At 29.7% G+C, this 11737-nt stretch overlaps 1 protein-coding gene across 1 annotated transcript; it reads left to right on the top strand.

Moving 5' to 3' along the window:
• The first annotated feature begins 7285 nt into the window (after positions 1 to 7285).
• Positions 7286 to 8407, top strand: LOC107014109 (transcription factor bHLH162-like). The gene is made up of 3 exons (XM_015213972.2): positions 7286 to 7473; positions 7603 to 7947; positions 8103 to 8407. The coding sequence occupies exons 1-3, from the start codon at positions 7303 to 7305 to the stop codon at positions 8169 to 8171; spliced, it is 585 nt and encodes a 194-aa protein (XP_015069458.2). The 5' UTR covers positions 7286 to 7302; the 3' UTR covers positions 8172 to 8407.
• The last annotated feature ends 3330 nt before the right edge of the window (positions 8408 to 11737 follow it).

The following is an 11737-nucleotide window of genomic DNA, read 5'->3' as shown; positions in this document are numbered from 1 at the left end:
ACATTAGTGGCGATATTTAAATGCAGGCTAGTTTGTAACAGTATAAAACTTACCAAATTTGGTGCGTCTAGGTATGTTCAGATACATGTATTTCAAGATACTTGTAATCAAAATTATGTGTAATTTGTTTTAGATGCATTATATATCATATACATGTTAATCATACTAGATACACAGTAGATACATGTATTTTTACATATTTGATGTAATTCACATGAATTTGGGATACTAGATACATAGAAGAGTGGTGAGCTAGATTTGTTATGTGTCCCGGATACACGTGAATTCATTTGAAGACAGTAAATCTAAAGCAAATCTCATCTAATTTTATAAAACGTAAACATATCTGGACAAATAAAATTCTATATATAATATCTTTGATATTGTAAAATAAAGTAAATCTAATTAATTTATTCCTAAATTAATAAAATACAAACGAAAAAACCATGTTTTATATCACAATTGTTTGATCACCTAATTAATTAATAAAAATAAACTCCTTTAAAAAGAAAAAAGTGTTTCAGTCAGCAGGCTGCTATCGACTCCAGCTACTATGTAGCTAACTTCAAATGATTCCAAACTTAAATGAAGGAACAAAATATTTGTGATAGCAACAAGAATCCAATTTGTATATGGCGTCATTGCAATGAAATAAGCATCTTATGCATTTTCTCTTTCGACTCAAACTCACAATTTTAAGACTAAAAATAGTGAATATTAATTATCTAAATAACTTTCTTTCACGTATATATTTAAATATTACAAAACAAAAATTATTTTAGTATATTATATATCATTAATTTAAAAGTCTATAGTATTAAATAATATAACTATCTTTAATTTAATTTTTTTTCAATTAAACTTCGTATCAAACTAATAATAGACGAACAAACTAAAGTTGATTTTAATCATTCAGTCAAGAATCTTGACTGTATAGATGTGTTTTTAAGTGAGTGACCACTCATAATTGAAATATAGGCTAAATATGGCTGCATATATAAGTCAATAGTCAATGGTCAATAGAACTTTTTTTTTTTGATTTAATTATTCAGTTTACGAAAATATGTAGCACGTTTTAGGAGTTTGATAATACCAATTGTTTTGGTATGAAGTGATACGTAGCAGAAAGGGACAATCATTTTAATTTTATGGATTCAAAGTTTTTGTTTATATTCAAATAAATAGTATTATAATTTTAGATTAGTATTTGAATACGTAATTTTGAATAATAATAATCCAAACAATTTCAAAAAAGAAAGATTTGAAAATTCGGGTCATAATTTTAAATCTTTTTAAATATAAAATTTGAACTATAAGTTTATATATTTTTGTAAGAAAATAACTAAAGACTCATTATTTTACATTGTACAAAAAAGGAATCCTGTTCAGCGGACATAATGAAGATATTGTACATGTCATGTGAATTAAGGATTATATTAAAGCATAGCTAGGTACTTTTATTGTTAACTAGTAGATCTTTATAAAATTATGTGTATTTGAAAATTTGTAATCACAAACATTTATTTATAAAAAGGAATATGAAGATATAGATTTATCAATATGGTGCCTTAGGATATTTCGATATTTTGTTTATGAATTATTATTTGCTTAATTAGTAAGATTATATAATAATTTAAGAAAATTTAATAGTTTTCATAACCCGCTAGATTTCTATGTTTACAAAAAAATTATAAGCTTACAATTTGAAAGATCTAAAATGTTTGTTCAAACAAAGCTTCAATTTCAAACATACTAATCTGATGTCATGTCATATGATCAAATGAACCTTTGATTATTATTTTTTTGAAAAATAACTTCAAATGTTAGTGACTAGCTTGTAAATTTAATATGTAGACATACTTAAATTAGAACTTCTTTTAAACACATATTATTTATTTGAGTAAAAATTATTGAGTTTGAGCGAACACTTAATCAACAGGCAATATAGTATCATCAGGTTCCCTAACTAGGAACTATTTAATTTAGCACGTGGAAGGCTGCATAGCAGTCAACAACTTTATTTGGGTCAGGATGATTATTTGACCCGGTTTACTGATGTATGTGGAGTAAGCATAAATTATAGGTTACTAATTATATACGAAGTGTATATTAAGAAAATATCGTAGGTTTGTCTTTGTTAATAATGTGTATATAGCTAGGTATATATATAGAGGATAATAATATTTCATATTTTTGTATTTGCTTTGAGATAGACAAGAAAAAGAAGGGAAACTTATAAAAATTTCACTAGCTTACGAGTTGATTATTTAGATGTATGTTAATTTCCGATATAACAATTCTTATCAAATTTTTTTTATATATTTAAATATGTCCAGATACATGTTTCTTGAGATACAAGAAGTCAAAATTTGATGTAATTTGATTTAGATACAATATATCACATGTATATATCACATGTATATGATATACATAACAAATCTCACCGCCTCCCTTCCACCTTGTTCACCACTCCCATATGTATCTAGTATCGCAGATACATGTTAATCACATTATATACATATATATAAATACATGGATCTAGTGTGATTCACATGTATCGAGGTAATAAGTATCATACGCCTTTTTTCTTATCACTCGCCTCTATTTTAATGAATTTGATATCAAACACATATATATTTAAATGTATATTTCTTATCATATAATAGAAAATTCTTAATTAATAATAAAATAAGTAATTAGTTAAAAATTTAGATAAAACTAATCATATATAGCTAGCGTTTGACTATAAATTTTCAAATATTCTTGGCAAATATTATTAAATGAAAACTTGGGTAAAGTTTCACCATGTGTTTAGCCATAGTATTTGGGAAATATATTTCACTTTTTTAGAAAAATATGATTATACCAATAAATTTTAAAAACTATCAAAATGACCATAAGTTTGTATCATAAGTCAATTGGATATTCCTTACAACAATAACAAATAAATGAAACTAGAGAAATGTAGTAATTTAGAGTGAGTGCAACAAGCATCATTCCATACATCATGAAGTAGATAAAGCACATGACTTTATTTTTATCCTTATTCGATTGTTCATTATTTTCATCAATAATCATATCACCATTTATCATTCACTAAATATTTCATCACTACTTTGAAATTAATATAAACAATTATGTAATATAATGCAAGCAACAACTATATAGAGTGTTTTTGTAAAAGATAAAAATTTGGATAAAATTTCAATTTATAAAAGATTCCAAATAATAAAATTTGGGCCAATTTATAAAAAAATTAATATTTGTAAATTAAATATTTACCAAAAATATTTATCAAATAATAACAAAGTGTATAGATAAATAATATTTGTCAAATTCTTTTTACAAATATATTTGAGAAATCTATAATTAACCGGGCCCATATGGATGTATGTCAAGATAGTTTTCCAAAATAATCGTGTGTGTCAGTGAGAGATGTACTAGATAAATTGGTTGCTATTGAATCCAGCTCTCTTAGTTAGACAAAATACTATTTAAATGATTCCAAACTTGAATAGAATAAAGGAATATAAATTAGGGAAAATATATATAATATGGATATACGTTAAGAAATATTTACTAGAATGAGAGATTAACGAGTAAAATAAAGAAGAAAGAAAAGATATTTGAAGAAAAAAATAAAGTCAGAGATCAGTTTGTTTTTGAAGGGAAATTCAAATAATTTTATAGCCAATAGGGTATTGTGGTCTTTTACATTCCATCATGTTATTTCTGGCAAAAAGTGTCATGTCAAATAGTTTACAGTATAAATTAGAGGAAAGGCTCAAAATAGTTCATCATCTTTGTGTTAAGGCTCAAAGTGATTTTTAAATTTTCACATGCAGCACTAATAGTTCTCTCATGTTTGCAATAGTGGTGCAATTTTGGTTCTTTTCAAATTTTTAACATTAATTTGTTTAAAATTTTATATTAGGAATATTCTGACGTATTTTTATATATTTAATAGAAATAATAAGTCTATCTGAGAGAAGATAATAAGAAAAACACCTTGTTCTGTTTACTAGAAATATTACTGTAACAAAACTAAGGATATCTGAACATATGATTTTGCAAGAAAATAAAAAATTGTACTATTGCAAGTGAAATTATCGTGATGAACCTATCGACTTTACCTGCAATATGATTTTCTACCGAACAAAACAAAGTTTTTTTTCTCACAATCTTTTATATGGATTTGTTATTTCTACTAAATATATAAAATGACGATTGAATATCCCATGAATAGGTTATGGATAAAATCAATGCTAAAAATTACGTAAAATTTTGAAGGAGAACCAAAAGTGCACCAATATTGCAAACATGAGGGACTATTAGTGCTCCATATTAAAACTCAATGATCACTTTGAGTCTTAACCCAAAGAAAAGGGACTATTTTGATTCTTTCCTCGTATAAATTATTGTGATGGTAACAAGAAACTGATTTTTTTTAAAAATGTTTATTATAGAGAGGGATCCACTCAATATTGGATGCCTAAAACAAAACTTAAGAGGTGAACTCAAAATTTTTCATCATATATAAATTTATTTAAAATCTATTTTAATTAGAAGCGAAGCTATCAGGTATTTTTTATAATCAATTCGCTTTAATTATTCTTTTTCAAATGATATCATAGCTAATTAATTAGTCTCTCTTGTTACATTGTTGATCTTAAAGAAGATCAATTTTAATTTTGAAAAAACTTCTTCTGGTTGAGGCAACGGTTACACGAACTCTTAACATTATTCTAAAAGCAATATGTGTATTTAGAAAAGAATCAAGTCTTTTTATTTGATTGATTATTTCTTAATAAGATCATTATCTTCTATACGTATTGTTTTTTTAACACTTTTAATTCAGAAAATAAATCTAAATCATCAATATCAGAATAACTATTACGTGTTAGAGAAAGTTCAAGATTATGACAATATTTTTTTAAATTCTCATCATCTAGTGAACTCAATATTTTACCACCAAATAAAAAATTAAAATATTTTCATATGCTTCAGTTGGTTCAAATCTATTTCGAAGTGAAAAAATAGTTTGATCAATCAACTCTAAAAGTTCTTTAAGAGACTTTATGATTTGGCTACCCATATTTTTAGCAAATTGCTTCTTACGAAATTCAGGTTTATTTTCATCTCATTTACAATTTCCTAAGTAAAAATCCTAACACTCATAGTACATATACTTTATTTTTAAAAAAATAACATATATAAGAAGCAACTTTTACATATAGCAAACATAAAAATCATATTTGTATGTTATATCTATAATTTACGTAATTGCGCTCAATAGCAAATCTTGTGTTTACTATGAAACTTTTGATTTGTATAATTCGCTACAAACATCAAACTTTTATACAAATTATTCAGTTTTGTATAAATGCATTTATACATTGTATTTTATATAATTATAAGTGTATAAGACGAAAATATATGTATTTGTATATACATTTTTCTCTCGCTTTTTACAAATACAAATACATTTTGTACCAAAATATATAAAAATGACTAATTGTATACTGAATTATATGGCAAAAGAATGAAATGTTTGCTACGAATTACAATTAAAATAAATTATAACTATAGTATTTAATCTTGAATTAATAATTCAGTACTTTGTGCTATAATTCTTTATTAAATTATTTTTATTTTTTTAAAAAGAAAATCTAAAATATATAAGGCTCCGAACAATGATTTTATTGGTCTAGCGATTACGATGACCTAACCATACATGCCATCACAAGAATGAAGGAAGCATCTTACGTGTAAGTCAATAGTCAATATCAACTTTTTTGTTCTGGTTTAATCATTTACTTCACTTAAAACATATGTGGCACGGTAGACGCAGAGTCGAAATCAATATTATTAATTTTTTTAAGAGTTTTGAATTTTATAATGATAAATTTAATTATTAATAATTAATTTAATATATATTTGATATTTTTTAAAAATAATATAAATATGTTATTTAAATAAATATTATTAAATTCAATTGAACACTTACGTGATCTGGATTCTCCACGTGGTAACACTAGTTACCTAGCTAGACACTATGAACATGTGGGAAATTGGCAAGCCTTTTTTGTCTAATTATGTTAGGCTCAATGAGATTTCAAATGACTGTATATGTATACAGTGTGTGTATTCATTGCATATAGTAAAATTGAGGCTACTAAAACGGCAAGTCATGCACAAATTTCATTAATCATTAAAAGAAATCATGGGCTTAACTTTTTAAAAGTTCATTGGACTACCATTGTTACGATAGTGAAAGACTTCGCAGAAAATTGGCACAATTAACTGAATATGTATTAATTGATGGAGACAAAACAACTTGGTATAAGATCTACCCAAAATTTGACATTTTTTCGAGAGTGAAACGTCAAAAACATATTTAAAATTAAATTTCATATCTAAGCTATTGATGGTGTCAATTTCATATCTAATTATATTGAACGGAGCATTTTTCTTCTGAATCACATCTAAGTAATAATTTCCGGCACCCTTAGTTTCCCCCAAAAGGACGTGACATTTTATTTGGTTGGGAAAATAGTTGGTAAATAATAATTATAGATTTCTCCAAATAGATTTTAGTCTATATAGACAGCAAATATTCAAGTTGAATCTTCACATTCCAGCTTGTTATGAGCTATAATGCCATATTTCAGATCTTACATCTAAATATCTAATATATGTTTGATTTAAATGAACTTCGTATAATCATATTTTAGATCTTACATCAAAATATATCAACGTTTGTTTTATAATCGAAAGATTATTCTATTTTTTATCATTTCATATACAAAGTCACTCAAATGACTTACTTAACATGGTATACAATATTTTTGCCGTTATCAAAATCACCCTTCACCTTGGTTTTGCCTGAGGTTAATTCATAAATGTTAGCATTGCCCAATAAATTAGGGTCATATATGCTTAAATTAAAAAAAAAAAATGTGTCACTGAGACAGGCCTAACATAATAAATGTGATTTAAGTTGTGCATGGAGGATATATATTTTTGTTAATAATCATAGATTAAATAAATATTCAAGTTCCAAATTCATAGTGTATATGTTGAAAGTCAAGATATATACTTGTATGACTAAATCTCATGATGATGTATACAAAATGACATAACATTTATTACGTAGGTATACAACATTTATTCATAGATTGCTCATGTTGGGCCCTAGATAGCTACAATAATACGGACATCTAGTTCACATCGCTCTTTCCTTTAATATATCTCCTATATATAAATTGAGAACGTATGCTTCAAACTTTACAAGATGAATCGATGATCATCGATTTATATCATATCGTAAATACAACAAATCAAATGGAAAACACTAGTCCAGAAAAGCTAGACAGGAAAACACAAGAAAAGAACAGAAGAATTCAAATGAAGTATCTTTCTTCTAAGCTCTTTTCTCTTATTCCTCCACACCACCACCATTACTCCGCTAAGGTATGAACCATGTTTCAGTAATTAACTTTGATTCAAACTCTGTATTTATTTTTTAAAAAAATTATTAAATATGTACGAATATTTTGACGTACTTTTCCTTGACTTGTAAGTGTAACAATATAATTTCAGGATATGGTGACGCAACAAGACCAAATTGATCAAGCCATTACTTACATTGAAAAATTGAAAGAACGAGTAGATGTATTAATGAGAAGGAAGGATAAGATTATAGCACAAGGTACAAGTGATGATTCAAAGAAATTCATGCCTTCAACATCTTGTAGCAATATTAAATTACCTATGATTGAAGTTAGAGAGTTGGGTTCAACTATGGAGGTTATTTTAGTTAGTTGCTTGCAAAAGAAGTTCACCATGCAAGAGGTGATAATCATCTTAGAGGAAGAAGGAGTTCAAGTTGTTACCGCTAATTTTTCTACAATCGGCGATAAGGTTTACTATACTATTCATGCTCAGGTAATTCATGTTTCGATTTATGTGTCTTACATTTTATTTAGGTCTATTTATATATAAAAAAAATAAAATCTTTTAATATGCTTTTAATAAATACCGTGCTAGTTAATTTTGACAACTAAATTAACAATGTTTTTGTTGTAATATAATGTTTGCAGGTGAAAATTACGAGATTAGGGGTTGATGCATCAAGGGTCTATTTGAGATTGCAAAATCTGATTTGCTAATTTTTTAATTACTTACCAGCAGAATCAAAAAGGTTTTAGAAAAATAACTTTAGACTATTGTATCTATACACATTTCTATTATTTTGTTGGTTATTCAAGTTTGCATTCTTATTGTATTGGAATTTTTTCGTATTTTGAAGTATGGGCCGTGTCCCAAGTATTATTGTATCTTAAGATGATGAGATTGAGACTTAGTATTTCCTATTACTTTTATATGTAAGAGATTTATAAGAATATATTATGTTTTGTGAAAAGTTCTAATTCTGCACTACTTTTCACTATGTATATTTAATGAATGATATGAAAAGGCTTGTCTAGAACTCCGAGAGTTCGATGACGCCGTGCCACAATCCGAGATTGTACCCTAACTTCTAGGGTATGGTTTTTGGTTGTTACAAAGCTTTGTATCAGAGCATAGGTTGGTGAAAGTAGAATTAGGAATCACGAAGTCACATGAAGTCACGTCTAGTAGAGTCTTGACCATTGGTGTGGGCCGCGACACATCTATGGGCGAGAGGCTATAGGACGATAGAGTTTCCCTTCTTTTCTACTCCTATGTCGTGCGGTAGAGTAAATTTTATGATTATCCTTCTTATGAGTTTCCTTGTGTTTTCTAGGAGATGAATACTAGAAGGATGGCCGCTAGAAGTTTGGAAGAGGAGAGGGTGAATGAAGAGGTTCCCCCTTAAGTTGAGAAAGTTCCTCAAGGTGGGCAAGGAGTTTAAGGTGGTCAAGATGACCAAGTCCCTCCCCAAGGTGATCCTATTTCAAATATGGAAGGAAGTTTTGAGGTTCTGGAGATGTGTAATAGGGAGACTAGAGAGGCTTTGATTGCTATAGCCCGAGCCGTGACTATGCAAGCTAATTTGAATATTATGCCTAGGGTTGTGGAGAGCACTATGAAATCTAGGTTGAGATATTTTGTGAGGATGAATCCTCTTATCTTTGTTGGCTCAAAGGTAAATGAGGATCCCCAACAGTTCCTTGATGGAGGGTACAAATTTTTGAGTGCTATGGAGGTTACATCTAGGGAGAAGGCAGAGATGGCTTCGTACCAATTTAGGGATGTTTCTCAAATTTGGTTCACTGAATGGAAGGATAATTGGCCGGAAGGATCGGGTCCTATTAAAAGGGAAGAAATAAAGGAATATTTTCTTGGTATATACATTCCCCGAGAGAGGAGAGAAATTAAGGTGGAGGAGTTTATCAATCTCAAGGAAGGCAATATGAGTGTTGCGGAGTACTCTTTGAAATTCTCAACTTTGTCTAGGTATTCTCCTTCTCTTGTATCTAACCCAAGAGACAAAATGAGTTGTTTTATGACGGGGTAGCCGACTTAGTGGTGGAAGAATGACGTACCGCTATGTTGTATGATGGTATGACCCTAGCTAGACTCATGGTGTATGCACAATAAATTGAAGAGTCTAAGCTTAGAAGGATGGCTGGAAGTTTGAAAAAGAGTGGTGCTAGTGATCAAGAGAAAACTAGGTTTAATAAGAAGGTTCAATCTCAAGAAGGAGTGCTAAGTTCAAGGTTGAGGAAGTAGGTGGTTCCCAGGATGGCAAGCCTACTTGTGCAAATTGTGGCAAGAAACATTATGATGAGTGTCTATTGGGTACCGGGAGTTGCTTTAGTTGTGGTAAAGATGGACACAAAATGAGCGATTATCCTATGATTGCTTCTAGAGGTAGAGAGGGTAAGCAAATTGCTCCTAGTGTTCCAAAAGATGACGCTTCAACAAAGAGGCGTTTCTATGCACTCCGTTCTAGAGTGGAGAAGCCGGATGAGAAGGAGACTGATGATAATGTTGGTAAGTTCTCTTTCTTTTGTTAAGATATGAATGCCTTCTGAGTGGGGGAGTATGGTTTGTAGATGGGATAGAAGTCCTTGTATTTGTTGCTTATGCATGGTGTTTAGGAGTTTTGTTGAAATTGAATTTCATTAACTTCATGCATTGTGTGTTTTATGAAGCCATGATTATGTTGTAAGATGTGTTTATATGGTGTTAGTTTGCATATTAGCATGTTTATATCATGAATTGTATAAAATTAGAACTTTTGAAAAGTTGCTTTAAAATGGCTTAAAACCCACTATTGCATTAAAACTGCGTGCTGCCATATTTTTGAGAAAATCACTATTTGATTCTTTTGTCTAATATTGTTGTAATGTTTTTATACTGATGTATATCGGTATTATATTGAATATAAAATGAGTTTTTACTATTTGGATTGAAGAATGTGAGTTTTGTAGCATAATGAGTTATAGAATTGTTTTCTAGTTTCTTGTTGTGTTGTGAATCTCTTGACTATGTGAAATTTATGTTTTATTCTTGGATATGTGTTGTATGGAATGGTTATTAGCTGATAGTTGAGTCTCTAATAATGGAAGTGTTCGGAGAGTGGCAAGTGTCATTCGAGAACGAATGTTGTCCAAGTGCGGGAGATTGTAAGACCCCGAAAATGACCTAGGTTAACTAGAGACTAAAATGTTGGAATAGATGTTATAAGGTCCTATATATGTCTACTATATGGTGTAGATGCAGTAGATAAAGTATTAGTGGTGTTAGAAGTCAAACGTCAAGGGACGACTAAGACGTTTGACGACTAAGTCACCTAAATGTCTAAAATGTGGTTCTATGTATTTATCTGTGTTTCAGGGTGTTTTAAGGTTCTTAATAGAGTTAATATAGCATGTATAGTACGTGGTTAAAGTTTAGTTAAGTTTTGAGGTCAAACGACTAAGAACGTCCAAGGCGTTCGAAAGATATGCCTTGAGTCGACCTTGTATGTCTAGGCATGTTACGTCGAGTTTTACATGTTCGTTTTGGATGAAATTCATGTGGGAGGCTTTAAACTTATAGACGATCGTATTTGGATTGGAAACCTCCGGGAAATTATCCCCAAGGACAATCTAAGGGTCCTTGAGGAAGGACACAAAACTGTTGTTATGGCAGTCCCAGGCAGACCCCAAACGACGGAACAGTCGACGGCCACTCGTGGCTGTCGTCAAAGGGTGTCTTCAATAGGGAATTAATCATGGGAGGGTAAGTAATCTTGGTCATCCACATTAGCCAACGACGGAGGGATGTGACGCCCCGTCGTGGCTGTGACGGCCCGCAAGGGCAGGCGTCGTATGCAACTGCCTTCCTGCGCAGGCTGCTGCCAAGTCAAGGGGTGAATTGGTAAATTCACCTACTTCTAAATTAATTCATGGAAGGTTTATTAAGGTTCTTTTGGGTATTTTAATTAAGTATATAAAGGTTAATAGCATGGAAGAATTATTCTTCAAAATCATAAACCCAAAACTCTTAGAAAATATTCCAAAACCTCCATTGAAGTCCAGCTTGAAGAGGCATCTTGGTGAGGGGTTTTTGTGTCGAAATTCTTCATCAAAGAGAAGAATTATTATCCTTGATGTATGAATTTTGATCCTTCAAACTCGTTTCAACAAGGAGCCAAATCCTCAACATGTTTTTCAAAGTTTTCTAAAGTGAATTGTTTAATTTCATGATTCTACCATGGGTTCTTGGATAAATGATTTCTAAACATTAAATCATGATCTAATTT

Source organism: Solanum pennellii, chromosome 3 (assembly GCF_001406875.1).
Source record: "Solanum pennellii chromosome 3, SPENNV200".
Lineage (NCBI taxonomy): Eukaryota > Viridiplantae > Streptophyta > Magnoliopsida > Solanales > Solanaceae > Solanum > Solanum pennellii.
The sequence above is the reverse complement of the archived record's forward strand: the minus strand, read 5'-3'. Positions and strand labels throughout refer to the sequence as shown.